Raw genomic sequence first — 15,697 nt, 5'->3', positions numbered from 1 at the left:
GTAGTCTTTTCAGCGGCTCTTGAAGCTCAGGGTTGTTTTGATCGCGGTACGTGGAGTAGCAGATGTAGTCCCTTTTACCAAAAGCGACACTGGAGCCCTTATTCGACAACTTGGAAAGCAGGTATTCCAACAATTATGGCAATTACCGGCATATCATTACAAACCGCTATATGCGGTTGATCCTTTCCTCCACAATGCACTTCCACGTAATTTGCCAAGAAACTTTGAAACTATTCTACATCGCCTGCGCCTGAATGCCACATACAGAAACATTCAAAGGCATAAATTCGGTCTCGTCAACAGCCCTAACTGTCAGCATCGCGACGTGCCTGAGGAAAACTGTTATATATTTTATGAATGTGATCTTTTTGACGAAGACAGGCAGATATTTATAAATAATATTCCAGAATTAGACAGCAAGCCCTTTAGCTTAGAGAGATTCTTGCGTTCGCAAGACCCTTAGAGTCTTCAACAAAAAGCTATAGCTGCATTGGAAATATGCTTCGGCCTTGAGAGTAAATAAATGAAATGAAATGAAATGAAATGTCTTCAAAATACAGGGCTTATTGATCGTCTATAATACTATTTCTATTGTAAATACAGACTCTCGTGTTCATAACTATCGATACGCGACAAGTGATTGAACGTAGACTGCGATGACTGTATTACACTAAACTCAAGTGTGCTGAGTGAATAACTCTCCAGTGCTGTGGGCCATCAAAATCTTCATCCAGAGTCGTGCTTCATTGAGTGCTCCCTCCAGAATTAACACACTCTCTCCCCTTTTCTTCCCATTCCCCTCTTTCAAAGCAAAGTAGCCAGCCCCAGAAGTTTCAGGGCTAACATCTTTGTTTTTCTTTTCGTTATTCAAAAAAAAAAAAATAATAATAAGAAAAAAAAAAGGCCACAATTTGGTTTCTCGTTGTCCACCCAGTATCAGGCGGTTTAAAAAATTGTTAAATACAAGTTGCTTTTTTCTAGCTCATTGCTTTGTTAAATGAGTGATTCTTTGGCTCGTGTTGAATGGACGCTAGTCTCGCAGGCGGTGACCCGTCGGACCTTGGCGACATTGACGGCATCAGTCAGTTGGAGGCCCTTAGACACGGGACGGAGGCGCCGAGAAAGGAAGTCCTCATCAACATCGATCCCATCGACAACGTCACCGCCATCATAGAGGGCCACTTCAAGCTCGTCAGCGGGACCGTGAAGGGAGGCGCATTGGACGACTGGTTCCAGATTCCTGGAAACGTAGCGTGGGACACCGACAGAACTCGCCACGAGTGCGAGACGTCCGTCGCTGCCCAAGTGCTGAGGAACTCCGGTCACGACGTCACCTGCGGCTCGGGCCAGGGGTCCTACGCGATTCCGGTCAAGTGCGGTCGGAGAGACACGAGCAAACCGTGCACGCCAACCCTGGCACCTTGTCTATTCGACTTATCCGAGGACCCCTGCGAGTACAACAACGTTGTGGAACAACACAGCGAGGTACGTTTTAAAGCAAACATTGTGCTATTGTTAGGTGTTTTTTTTTTAAGTAGCAAAACAAATAAATATGAGAGAAAATTTAAAAAATACCGTGAGTATTACGCAGAAAAAAAATGAGCCGCTGGCAAAATGTAACCTACACACCGAAAGGCTGAGAACGAAAGGGAGATCTTACGGTAGTCCCATTTTCCAACCTCTAAAAACACATCGGCTTTTGATTCGGGCCTTCACATGCAGCGAAAGCATGTCAGTAAACCACGAGCGTATTTCGGCGGTCTGACAGTCAAAATGACGCCTTGCCGTTCTCATTATATCATGACTATTTTGCCGCGCGCGCAGCTCTCCATGTAGGCAGCCCGGCCATAGACTAACGGTTATCGTGCTTGCCTCCCACGCGAAGAGCCAGGGTATGATTCCAGGGAGTTACTCGTCTTTTATGTATTCTTTCAGTCTAATGTTCTGGTGAATTCGAGAACATTGTTGTTTATTTTAGGTCCGAGTGTTCTACGCTTCGAACCTTCTACGCCGATTATTCCAGAAGCCTACGCGTGTACATAAAGGGCTTCGCGTGGCGAGCCAGTCAGTCTCGCCCCAGCGCTCGATCCTGCAGTTTCGCCGGCATCGACACCCGCGACGCGCTGCTGTTTTCTTCTGTTCCCTTTTTGTTTTGGGCACAGGTTCGCCCCATTAAACGTTTAGTCTCTTCAGTTATCATCGCCTCACCAATTGTCAATCGTGACATTTTATTGGAGGTGCGGGGTATTGCATTCTATGCCCGTTGAGCGTACACCTCCGAAGACATCCCGGCCAAGCGACGTGCTCAGCCCCGCAAGGCTACCCTTCGCCAAAGACAGCGAAGCTCGAAGAAGCCGTCGTATCAGATGTCAGTCTCCAGAATTGGGTCTCTTGCCCGAAAACCGGAGGAAGAAAATACCGACAATGACCACTCCTCCCGTCGTCGTTCTACGAGTCGCTGCCCGTACGCCCACGTCCTTCCATGGTGAGCCTTACAAAGACGTCGAAGACTGGCTACAGCAATACGAGCGAGTGGCCCTGCACGATGGATGGGCGTACGAACAGCCTCTTTAGAGTCTGTACCTCGCGCTCGAAGGAACGGCCAGGCACTGGTTTGAGAATCGCGAGACTTCGTTGACCTCATGGACTGCCTGCAAGGATGCGCTGAGAGAAACGTTCACCAACCAGTATCGACGGGAGAAAGCCGAAGACCTTCTTCGAATTCGGACTCAGGGCGCAAACGAGACAACCATCAGTTTCGTCGAGGATGTCCTGCACCCGGTCGCTCGCGCCGACCTCCAAGCCACCGACGAAAAGAAGCTACAGATCCTGATGCGAGGAGTTAGGGATGACATCTTAGGAGGCCTCCCTCGTCCGCAACCCGTCGACCACCGTCGAAGGCTTCGTCCCGGAGGCAACCAACATCAAGCGCGCCCTTCAAATGCGCGCTTCCCACTATCAGCGACACCCCGGCGTCGCTGCCCTCTCGCCCCTCAGCTGCAACAACCCGGATCTCCGTCAGATAATCCGCGACGTCGTTCGGGAGGAGATCAGAAAGGTGCTGTCCAGTGCCGATCGCCCTGCCTCGCTCTCCATGACCGAAGTAGTGCGACAGGACTTGCAGCGAGCCTTCCAGCCGGAGTCTCCCGTCGACCTGGCACCACCCGTACAACCGACGATGAGCTACGCCGCCATGGCCCGACGACCGCGTACAACTGTCCTCGTGACAAACTTTCGAGAGGAGCCGCAGCACCTAACGAAAAGGTACCACCGTGGGCCATGTCGAGGAGCTTCAGGCGCCAGCCGTGGTCACTGTAATCCCTGAGGAAACCTCGTCGTCTTAGCAGAAGAGCACGTCGCCGCCGCAGCTCGACATCGACCCCGAGCTCCCGGCTCCTAAGCGCCGGCAACTGGTTTACCTCCTCACCGAATACAGTGACTGTTTTGCCACGTCTTCGAAAGTTCGCCAAACACCAATGGCGAAACATCGCATTGTTACCGACGACGACGCGCTCCCTGTCCACCAGTCGCCGTACAGAGTCTCCTTAAAGTAAAGGAAGGTGACTCAAGTCAAAGTTCAGGAAATGCTCGACGACGACATCATTTAACCCCCAAGAAGTTCATGGGCGTCCTCAGTCGTCCTTGTAAAGAAGAAGGACGGAACCCTGAGGTTCTGTGTAGACTATCGTCGACTGAACGCTGTGATTAAGAAGGACGTGTATCCGCTTCCCCGCATCGACGATACGCTAGACCGACTGCGCCACCCCGATATTTTTCGTCGATTGACTTGAGTCGCTACTGGCAGATCGAAGTCGACGAACGCGACTGCGAGAAAACTGCCTTCGTCACTCCCGACGGACTGTACGAAATTAAAGTGATGCCATTCGGACCTTGTACAGCACCAGCCACCTTCCAGCGTGTCATGGACACTGTGCTGGCAGGTCTGAAATGGCAGAGCTGCCTCGTCTGCCTGGACGATGTCGTGGTATTCTCACGAGAATTTGACGAACACCTGAGACGACCTCGAGCCGTGCTTCAAACCATTAAGACCGCGGGCCTTTTACTCAAGCCGACAAAGTGTCGATTCGCCTATGGTGAACTTAAGTTCCTTGGCCACGTCGTGAACAACAAAAGCGTTCTCTCTGACCCCGAGAAGACCTGCGCAGTAGTTGCACTTACGCCGCCGTCTGACAAGAAGGCCGTGAGAAGATTTCTCGGACTCTGTGCCTACTACAGACGATTTGTTGCGAGCTGCAATCACTCGTCGAGCATTTAGAGGGACAAGGAAGCGCCGTCCCCCGCGTTTTCGTACAAACACTGCCAACCTTCTCCGTCCGACAGGGTGTGCTCTACAAAGATAACGTCACTGACAACAACACGGCGTGGCTGTTGGTGATCGCTTTCAGTCTTCGAGAGGAAATATTTCAAGCTTGCCACGATGACCCGACGGCGGGACACCTTGGCCACAGCAGGACTCTTGCCAGGATACGCGAAAAGTACTACTGGCCCAAGCTTGCGAAAACAGTCCTCCACTGCACCCGATCTGGCCACGTGTGTCAACGACGGAAGAAACCACCGACGAGACCGGCAGGACTTCTTCAGCCTAATGCGCCGCCATCTGCCCCATTCCAGCAGATCGTAATGAATTTACTTGGACCATTCCCACCATCGGTGCAAGGAAACCGATGGATAATCGTCGCAACCAATTATCTCCTACGGTACGCCGAGACTAAAGCGCTTCCATCAGGTACGGCTGTTGAAATCGCCAAGTTTTTTTTCGAGTCCATTGTCCTCCGTCACGGCGCCTCCGAAGTCCTCATTACAGACCGTGGATCATCGTTCATGGCCCAGCTGATGCAGGAGATCCTCCGTCTCAGCCACACCAACCACCGGCGAACCACAGCGTACCATCCTCAGACTAATGGGCTGACGGAACGCCTAAACAGGACCATCGTTGACATGATCTCTATGTACGTCGACGTGGAGCACAAGACATAGGACGAGGTGTTACCGTACGTCACATTTGCCTACAACACGGCCGTACAACAGACCACCAGGGTTACACCCTTTCAACTGGTTCATGGTCGCAAAGTAACGACAATGCTGGACGCGATGTTACCCCAGGAACCGGCTGTCAACGGAAGCGACGACGCCCAGGTGGTTACCCAACGGGCAGAAGAAGTCTGTAGCTAGCCAGACTCCGGATTCAAGATCCACAACGTATCGACGCCACCCGGTACAACCTTCGCCGGATCAACGTTCGCTTCAAGCCCGGAAACCGTGTGTCGGTTTAGACCCCGATACGACGACGCGGTCTAAGCGAGAAACTCCTGAAGCGCTATTTCGTACCTTACAAAGTGCTTCGTCGACTTGGAGATCTTCGACGGAACAAGGACATCATCACGGTGCGCACCACGACCTGAAGTCGTCCACGTCGTGCGCCTGAAGCCGTACTACGCTCGATAGGAGTGTGGACATTATGTGTTTCAAATGACTCTTTAGTTTGCCGTTATTTTTATTTGCTTTGTTTTGTATTGTGTTGCATCGGGGTGATGCACTTCTGAATGGGGGTAGTAATGCCGCGCGCGCAGTTGGCTATGTAGGCAGCGCGGCCATAGACTAACGGTTATCGTGTTGCCTTCCACGCGAAGAGCCAGGGTTCGATTCCAGGGAGTTACTGGTCTTTTATTTATTCTTTCAGTCTAATCTTCTGGTGAGTTCGAGAACATTGATGTTTATTCTAGGTCCGAATGTTCTACGCGTCGAACCTTCTACTCCGATTATTCCAGAAGCCCACGCGTGTACATAAGGGGCTTCACGTGGCTAGCCAAAGTCAGTCTCGCCCCAGCGCTCGATCTTGCGGTTTCGCCGACATCGACGCCCGCGACGTTCTGCTGTTTTCTTGTGTTCCCTTTTTGTTTTGGGCACAAGTTCGCCCCATTAAACGTTTAGTTTCTTTAGTTATCATCACCTCATCAATTGTCATTCGTGACAATATGATGTATTCATGTGCGGACGTCACCACGAAAAATGGGTAAAGCAACTTATGGTTTGCCATGAAGATAATCTTTGACGGTGCGGAATAAATCGGGCGAAAGCTTGCTCTGAGCACACGCTTGACCGTAAAGCACACGGCTACGACTTCCAGTGAATACTCCTTAACACTGTTGCCAGATGGTCCCACCAAAAGACCACGAAACGGCTTGAAGGTATGATCCAAATATAGCCAGAACCGTAAAAGAATGAAAGACGTTTACAAATCTCTGTAACCAGAAATTAGAACGCAGCTCTTGAGGAGGAGGGGAGGGTATGCCTTTCTTCTTCCTCCTTTCCTCCTTCTTACCTTCCCTCCTCCTTCTCTGTACACTCCTCTCCTCCTCCTGCGTACCCTCCCCCTCCTCATGCGTACGCTCCCATTCTCCTCGTCAGAACCCTCCCCTCCTCCCACAGTTTCCCCGCTAAATGTAGCGGAAAAAAGAAACAGATATTTACGAATCCGTAATGCGAAACTAGAGCGCAGCACTTGAGGAGGAGGAGGGGGAAGTATGCCCCTCCTCCTCCTTTGTACCCTCTTCTCCCCTCCTCCTTCCCTGCTCCTCCCCTCCCCCTCATCTTCCCCCTAATCCTCCCCTCGTCCTCGTCCTCCTCCTTCCGTCCTCCTACTCCTTTCCTTTCCTCTCGTCCTGCCACTGAATTTGTTCATGGGTAACGCGACACGAAGTCGTGGTGTCATTTTCCCCACTAAATTTAGCGGAGAAACTGATTTGGTGTTGGGGTCACGTGACGTCCATTTCCCCGCTAAATTTAGCGGGGAAAATTCGACGCTAAATTTTACGGAAACATTTAACCGCTAAATTGAGCGAAAAAATTCCTCGCTAAATTTAGCGGTAAAATTTCTCCGCTAACTTTAGTGGGGAAAAGTCCCGTAATACAATGAGCAGTTACGCCGACGCCGACGCCGCTCATCCGGTAACGGGCGCCTGAGAGCTGCGCTCTATAATTGATGCCACGTGACCTAATCGGCAGTTCAATTCCACGCTCAATTTAACAGGGAATTGAATTGGTGTTGAGTTCACGTGACTTCAATTTTCCCTCTAAATATAGCGCGGTTACGCCAACGCCGATGACGGCGGCGACACCGCTAAAGCCCGGAAACGGGCGCCTAAGAGCTGCGCTCTAGATATATAGCCAAAGTAGCCAAGACTAAAAACCATGACTTTTAAGCCTTTTACTGACAATTTTTTACAACCATACGAAACACGTTACATTCTCTTTCAGGGCGCAGTTCTTAGGCGCCAGTTGCGGCGAGCGGCGTCGCCATCGGCGTAATTGCGCGCGTTGCATCATGAGATGTCACAGTTTCCCCGCTAAATTTAGCGGGAAAACTAAATGAATCTTGAGGTCACATGCCGTCGATTTCCCCGCTAAACTTAGCAGGAAACTTAACCCGCTAAATCTAGTGGGGCATTTTCCCGCTAAATTTAGTAGGGAAATTTTCGCTGAATTGAGCGGGAAAATTGGCGTCCGTCATCATGCCTGGATGCTTCACTTTTTAACTTTACCCTACTCGTTGACAACTCACAGAGAGTGTTATGTCCAAAACGCAGTGACTAGGCATCACGGTGTGACAACAAAAGACAGTCATCGTGTCTCAAATTTGACGTTCATTAAAGGTTCTAATAAACCCCTTCTCGTGAAGTGCTCTACCAAAATCATTGCACATGAGCGAATCCCTCCTTAGGTCTTTTTTTAGGTTAATTTTTCTTTCATTTATTCAGATAAGAATAACACCAAACAATCAACTTCCACGTGCTTTCTTTTTTTCTTTTTTTTTAATAGTGCGACGACTTTAAGCTTTCATGTGCGCTTTACGCCCACCCTGACACTCGTCCTTTGCAACTAATGATAAGCAGCCAGGGCCGGTTTGCTCATCTTGCGGCCGCGGCTGCGGAGAAAAGGGCTGGCTTTGAGTGTGGCTACAGAAGCATATAAATATACTGCCACCGCTTTTATCTCGCGTGGTTTTTTTTCTTTATTTTGGCTCACATTTACCCTTCCTGGCCGTAACTTTACCTGCCGCTCCTACAGTATGAAGGGGCCGTCAATTGGACTCAGTTGAAAGTCCCTGCAGTCAGTTTCTGCGAGCGACATTAGGCTTTTGTGCTTGAACCGGTACGGATTTCTCCGCCATTAAAGCAGGGACGCTATAGTCGGTTGCAAGCTAAGAAAAAACCGGAAATGCCTCTCAGAGGAAAATGTAATCCTACGCCGAGAAACGCCAGCCAATTGTTTTCATGACGTCACGATTCTGTGGACCAATCGCGATCCTTTTGGAAAAAAAAAAAAAAGCTCAACATGACTGCTGGCCTTAGCAACGCGATGCTATAGTTTCTCGTGACAATTATTCTGCTTTTTTGCACCGTGTTTTACGTGGCCGAGGTTACGCCACGAAATCTTGATGGTATCGGCTTGCGTTTGCAGCAGTTTTTGCGCGACAACGTGAGAATCCAGCGACGCTATCGCCAACGAAAATTTCGAAGCGGGCGCGAGGCTTAGCACTGCTGAGAGGTATGTTAGACGGTATGTTAGACAGTATCTTGGACAGAAAATGAATTGGGAAGACGGTACATTGGACATGAATTTCTTTCTTTCTTTACTAAACAGCTATTTCGTTGACAAAAACGTATTCTAACTTATTTAAATGTCCTGAATGAATTAAATAAATATTGTAGTAGTTTAAGACAGGTTTCCTGGAGGAAGAAAAAGCAACGTTGCTAGCGAACTACTTTCTCGACGGCGGAGGCACTTCAGATGGGCGCAATGCGCTTGTGGGTGGAGCTAAAAGATTGTTCTTAGGTTGCATCCGACTATAGGTACTTCCTTCTCCTCATGGAGCTGGTCACGTGACATAAAAATCCCTCTTGGCCGCAGCCGTGGCCGCCGCCGCAAGATGAGCAAACTGCCCCAGGGCATACTTGCAAAAAACCACGACCAACTCTACACTTACGACCACTCCATCTGAGCGCTCCCTATGGAAGAGCCTGCTCCCGGCTGTATTGTATTGTATTGTATTCTGCGGCGCAATCTCTTTGAAACGAGGGTCGAAGTTGGACACGCCAAAAAAGTTAAAAAACAAAAAAAGGAAATAAAAGAAAAGGGCCGAGTTTTAGCGCCGCCTAGTGAGAGGCGTTCTCACTAGGCGGCACAGAAACTCGGTCCTCCTACCATATGATCTCTATGCTCTTACCTCCTCAGGTTCTTCTGTTATCCGTGGGTGCGTGCCTGCTGATCGCGCTTTCCGGTTTCAAGCGCGTTCGTCGTTAATTAGCTCGCTTTTTGTTTTTTTAGTTTGCGAAGTCAACACCAGATGGTACTGGCTGTGACCGCGCGCCGCCAACATCATAAAGGCCAAAACAACCTGGTGCAGCGGGGAAAATACGAAAAAATATACAGAGTTCAAGGCCTTGCCACGAGGCGCCGCTGAAACTCGGCCCTCCGAAAGGTGCGTGCTGGAGTGTTTCCAGATGGAGTGGTCGTAAGTATAGACGCTTTGCAGCAGCTGTGGATGAGCGCCGCCATAACCGACCTTCAGTTCTTGTTTCCTCTTATTACATTTACTTTACTTCATCGTTACCATAGAGGGGCAGGTTATTGCCATTTCAGTTTCTACAGTGTCCTTCTCCACAGCATTGGCCTTTCTGGAGGCTTGTCAACGCCCGCTTTAGTGGCTCGGCATCTGGGAAAGACAAGTGAAGGTCAGCAATGGCGGCTGTAATTTGGCGCGTGCGTAAAGCGTCTATAGGGTTGGTCATGCTAGAAACATTATCTCAGCTGAAACTGGAGGAAAGTAGGCACTGTCAAACCCATCGAAAGCCAGCGCGCGAGTTGAGCGGGACTCAAGCCACGTCTCAAGATGCTCGCGAGCCCCAGCCTTTGCAGTCTCAGATGTGACGCTGTTCTAACAAGCCGGCCCAGGGCATAGCCCAGGGTCAGAACTCGTGAAGTTTCCTCGCGCTTCTCTTTCGGTCTTGCCAGTGCCTGCATTCAGTGTTTTGAAATAAAATCCAGTTAAATTCTCAGTGCTGCCCCGAAATGTTCTCTATTGCCGGAGTAGAGAGCGGCTTTTCTTGCGGCTTTCACTCTAGGGTAGCGGTACGGCCACACCCCCTTGCCCAACACCGCCTGAACCATCCTGATTAATTGTTCCCCGACCACTGTGACTGAAAATGTGTGTCATTCTACTTATTTGAAATAATCTCAGTGAGCCTAGTGAAATAAGTTTTGACTAATGATAATTAAATGCGTGTCTATACAAACTCGTTTCTTGAGGAGACGAAGAGAAAAGGCGTTCCATATAAGTCCCTGCAGGCTGGCGGCCACATGACCCTATGGGTCTAATTACTCTAGAAACTTCTTTTTGTCTTTCTGTGTTGTTCCAAGAACGTCACTCGCGACACGTTTCAGACGAAATGAATACCAGGTTTAGTTTTCCGCCAGCTCTGCATGATGGTCAGTTTGCCTCCTCTCTTCATACTGGCTATTGCAGGTCAGGAACATCGGTGGTTTTGAACGAACCGAGTGCGATGGACATCTCAGATTTCTATCTTATAAGTAATACCCTGAAGATGACACGTGCTGAATACATGTAGCAATTGTAGGAGTGTGGCAGCTTTTAAAATAGACTTTTCATTACAAGCTCGACCACTAATTCCAATCAGGTATTCTTAACCTTAAAGTTAGATTGACCGAAGACGTATTAAGAGAGGTAACACTCGCTGATGGCAACTCTGTCAAATGGCCACGATATTTAAAAGATCTCTCCTCGAGGTCATTCTTAAGAAGAACTAATATTTTTATTTTTCCGTTTATATCCGTTCACATTGGTTAATATTGCTTAACGGGAAATAATGTACAGTTCTGGTTACGGTTATGGTTTTCACAAATTTCGAATAAGGATTTCGTTACGGTTACGTATATTAAGAACATTTCGCTCCTAAACAGTTTTCGATTACGGTTACAGTTACGGCTTGAGTCCCTGCAACAAACAATACTCTGCATTTTTTTTCTAATACCTTCTCCTTCTTTTTATAAAGGAAGAGGTCGCCTTTTTCAGAAACACGCATGGTACGAATACTCCTCTAGCTTATTTGGAACAAAACTGAAAATTACTTGTAGTTACTCTGAAAAAAAAAAAATGTGTGGAAAGAAAGTTGTTTTGAGTGATACCCGCAGCCAAAGAAGATCGCGTTAGTCGGCTCTAACGACAACGCAGCAACACATCGGTATTGAAGCGCCCAAAGTTGGCAACATTGTAACGACATTAGTGGCGCCATCCGTATCGTCTTCCGGAAAGTCACTTAGGACTGTTTATTTTTACAAGCAGGAAATAGCGCAAGTGTGTGTCGTCTGCTACAGCTGAAATACTATTCTATACTTAGAACGATTAGCTAGCTTTTGAAAATTTTAATCGTGGAAAGATTATAATCGTGAGAAATATTTTATTAACAAATTTCCTTTCAAAATAACGTTTTCTCTCAATTGCGTTCTTCGCGTGCGTAGTCAAGCTTTAAAATATTGCTTCATTGTGAAATTATTTTAAACAACTTTGAATACAAAATGAAAAAAAAAATAGTCTTAAACAGGACCAATTCAGCTCCGCTAGAACACGAAAAATGTCAGACCAGCTACTAAAATACCTTCCGAAAAAAACTTGGAACTCTTAGGATGAAATTTCGAAATTTAATCCTTTTAAGGCAAAGTTTACGACTAAACGGCGAGAGTGGTGCTTTTGTTATTTTTTTATGCTGATTTCCTATGTTCATCAAAAATAAGCCGTGAATGTTCGCTGCTAAGTTACGAGGCTACACCAAGTTACGACACTTTCAACTTGTATAGAAAATGCACTTTAAAAAAACAAAAGTGTGCGCACAAATTCGAAGAAAGACGTAAATAGGAGACTTCGATCATGCGTCCTTCATCTATCTATTAATAAAATCAGAACGCAACTTGTTCGCATTAGAAATTTATAAACATAGGACTCAGAGAGGCGCGTCTCCAAAAATATCTAAACAGACGCTTTTTGTCTACCAAATGTTTGCGGAGATAGGTGTCACATCTTGTCCTAAGGTATTTAGTATGAATGGGCCATTCATTTTCAGTTAGAATGAAGTGCGTTACTCCGGCACAGACGTGACATTTTTTCCGCTAAAATTAGCCGGAGTACAGCCAGCTCTGGCATTATTGTTGCAAACGTGGGACCGCAGCCTTAATGCACAATCCCGTTGGCAGCGAACCGATTAAAAATGCTCGAGACTCTCCACGGCCTGAGCTTCTTAAGCTGTCTGTGATCATGAGTAAGAATAAAAAAAAATCCATTTTTATTTGCAGGTAGTGCGGAGGCTCCTAAAAAAACTTGCAGTGTACAAGGCCACTTCTTGGTCCCCTGGCAACGTACCTGAAGATCCACGAGCACACCCGGCGCTGCACAACGGCGCGTGGGTTTCGTGGGGTGACGTCTATCCGCAGCTATAGAAAGCGCTTACGGGAGAAGGTCCCAGTTTTCAGCAAATCCGTGACATTTATAGGGCCAGCTAGCTTTTAGCGATTTTGTCTACGTGGCGTGTAGCCTCGCGGACGACGTCATGGTGTTCACGCGACGTCATCGGAGGTTTGAAGGGTTTACCATTCGCCTCGATGGCTCCGAGGTAAAGCGCCGGCCTACGGATTCCCAGGTGTCGGGTTCAAATCCCGGCCGAGGTGCCCGCAATATGACGCATGCTTATTGCGGAGAAGGCGCCATGTAAAGGCTTATTCACACGATGCATCTTTTGAACACGCCACAGTTTAGCAAAACCGAGATTTCGCGAAATCGGCCTGTTTACACGTGGAGTTTGACGCGCGAAACCTGTGACGTATTGACTCACGAGAATTTTTCCAAACCTTGTCATCTACACCGGGAATATCAAGCGATTCGCAGCAAAATGATATGAAGTATGCAAGGTGCGAAGAGACAGTTTGTTTTCTTAATACCACTCAACGAACTTCGTCAGATTTGGCTCACTGGGTTTACTAGTCCTGCCAAACCCGGGAAAGACCGCGAACGTCAAAGAAAAAGCGTATGATGTCGCAGCATTTCGGACATTTTTGCACCGGTCGTAAAGAAAGTTATCCCCAGCCATTATATTGTATATCCGGTGCTTGCACTCGTCGCGACTGTTGATGAATCTGCACCGCCCCACCAACCCGTACTGCTAAACGCCGTTCACACACTTGCAACCAAGTAGGACCCGCACGCACCGATTCTCCGCTTATCGCTCACCTCCATGTTTGCTTGTCTTTTTTCGGCTTTGGCTCGGATACGGAATCGGCCAAAAATCAGACTCCTCCAAAAGCTCGCTCCGCCTCGAAGGTCAGACGTTACAGCCAAGTCAAACGGTCATTGGCAGCGTCTGCGTTTCTCCTTCGGATGATTGACAGGCCTCGGTGAGGTTTCAAAAAAATAAATTGCCCCAGAAGCGACGAACACGCGCCACTTTTATCGGAGGCGCGCCACTTCTTCGGTCGCGTTCAGACGGGGAACCTGTTTCCCGAAACCTATAGTTTCGCGACACAAAATTCGCCAACAGAAGATCACCAGACCTCCGCCGGGGCACCCCAGATGTCTGTCGTTGGTTTGGCACGTAAAACCCCCAAGTTTGACTTTTGATATGAAGACTTTACCATGACATCATCACGTGAACATAATGACGTCGAGAGACATCATCAGCTCGGTTCCCGAGATGCCACAGTGTCATGTGACATGGTGACGTGACATCCCGCAACCCTGTGAGTCACGTGAAACTGGCATCACGTGACTTGACGCCACGTTACATTGTCACGTGACGCCCCATGACACTCCGATATCATTGTGTGACGTGGTCACATGACGTAACGTCACGTGACACCGTTACGTCATAAAGTATTTATAAATGTAATACATCTAGAGCGCCTTTCCTGGCATGTGCCTCCGCATATGTGCATTTTCTATGCTGTAGCAAGAAGAATAAAAAACGACTTTGCGACTCTTGGAACATGTTACACACCTGCGTAGGACGGTTAGATCATTAAACGAAAATATAGCGTACTTAATTTTTTAGCTTGTCAGAGAAATAAAAGAAAAAAAAACATACGTGTCTTTTCATTCGTCGTGTGTATTGAAGGCAAACACGAGTGAAACCTCGGTTAAACAAATCACATGAGGCCCTTCTGAAATTATTGAAGGCGCACGGGGATGAACTAACTTACGTGATTACTAGAGTTAGAAATGCAGGAAGAGAAATATTACTGAGACCGGGACAAAATCAGTACACTTTTCGTGAACGTAAATACGTTATACCGGAACGTGAATATGTTACAAGCGTCTCTATAAACATTAAATATTTTTTTTCTCTTCACGGAGATACACGTTCAATTCTCATGAATGCTGGAAATGGTAAGGAACATACCAGGAGTTTTATTTCTAGGCTGTGCCTTTTCTTAGCAAAGAGAGTTTTCCAATCGGAGATCAATCGCTTCACATCGACGGAGACGATAAGCGACCACTCGAGCGCTTGTTTTGCACCGAAGTCATACGCGCAACTTGAAGTTCTTAGTAAAAATAGCCACTTTATGTCCAATTTTTTTTTTAAATAAATTATGAAGTTTGCCGTTCGCAGGACCGTCCAACTCCTGTGGCACAGAATCCAAAATTTCAAACTACGCTTCTAAGTCAAGCTTCGCTGCTTCCAGCCTTGCAGCCCCCTTCGGAATAAGTCTGTAATTCTCAATACAGTACAGCTCGCTCGCAAGAGGGTTTCTTCTTACAGTTTCTTGCAGCAGCTCCGCGGTAGCATTTGTCAGATTTAATACCTTCACAAAGTCTCCCAGTCTTTTGAGGTTTTCTGCGTAATAAATCAGTGCTCTTAGAAATGATGGGGCTCTCCTTGGTGGTGCAAAAATATTATCATCCGATGAAAGGCATACTGCGTACAGGTTTGCTTGGTTAAAAACGCCACCAAAACATCGCGACTCCTTTTTCTTTTTTTTTAGATATTTCAGAAAAATTTTTTTCCGTCCGAGAAGGCCGAATAAATGGGAAGATGCCGAGCCTCTTCCACGACGGCATATGCAGATGCGTCAGCGAATCATTCGTAGACGAACCTTTAGTTTCGAAAATACTCAATTGCTGTAGAGCCTTCATTATTGCTGATTCTCGGCATCGTGTCTAGAGCTACACAAGAGTTTAAAATGCTGTCATCTGCACGTGTGTTGTATAATTGTTTTGACCGCAGACAACTTTATTTTCGTTCACTTTGTTCCTCAAAATCTAAACGTATTGAAAGCGTCCAGAGACGCTTCATATTTTAATTTACTACCGATACCTCAGAATGAAGCATAAGGACTATAACTGGGTAAAATACGTATAGACACACTTTCCCGAAAGAAGGTATTTTCATAATTTGATTTTCTTTAACAAACTTTTCAGCGGCAATGGACGCTCCCAGTTCTCGCCTGCCACCAGAATGGAAGTCTCGTTTAATAGTGCATCGTCACCTTCGACCTAGTAATGTTATAACTATAGTAAGATAATAAGATATGTGATTTCAGTCTGATTTTTTTAGCTTTGTTCGGTATTTGTGTGTATAGAATGTAAGAGTGCCTGATCTCTGTGTTTATTTCT

The 15,697-nt window shown here is 47.3% G+C and overlaps 1 protein-coding gene across 1 annotated transcript in view; it reads left to right on the top strand.

Moving 5' to 3' along the window:
• LOC115332050 (arylsulfatase B) overlaps nt 1–14,177 on the top strand; it is an 83,247-nt gene extending 69,070 nt beyond the window's left edge. The window contains 2 exon segments of the mRNA XM_042292853.1: nt 1,043–1,485; nt 12,388–14,177. Coding sequence (XP_042148787.1) covers nt 1,043–1,485; nt 12,388–12,531 — 587 coding nt within the window. The 3' untranslated portion in view covers nt 12,532–14,177.
• Nucleotides 14,178–15,697: the final 1,520 nt, after the last annotated feature.

Source organism: Ixodes scapularis, unplaced genomic scaffold (genome assembly GCF_016920785.2).
Source record: "Ixodes scapularis isolate PalLabHiFi unplaced genomic scaffold, ASM1692078v2 PGA_scaffold3__209_contigs__length_174095766, whole genome shotgun sequence".
NCBI classification, from domain to species: Eukaryota; Metazoa; Arthropoda; class Arachnida; order Ixodida; family Ixodidae; genus Ixodes; species Ixodes scapularis.
This window is presented reverse-complemented; position numbering and strand designations above follow the sequence as displayed.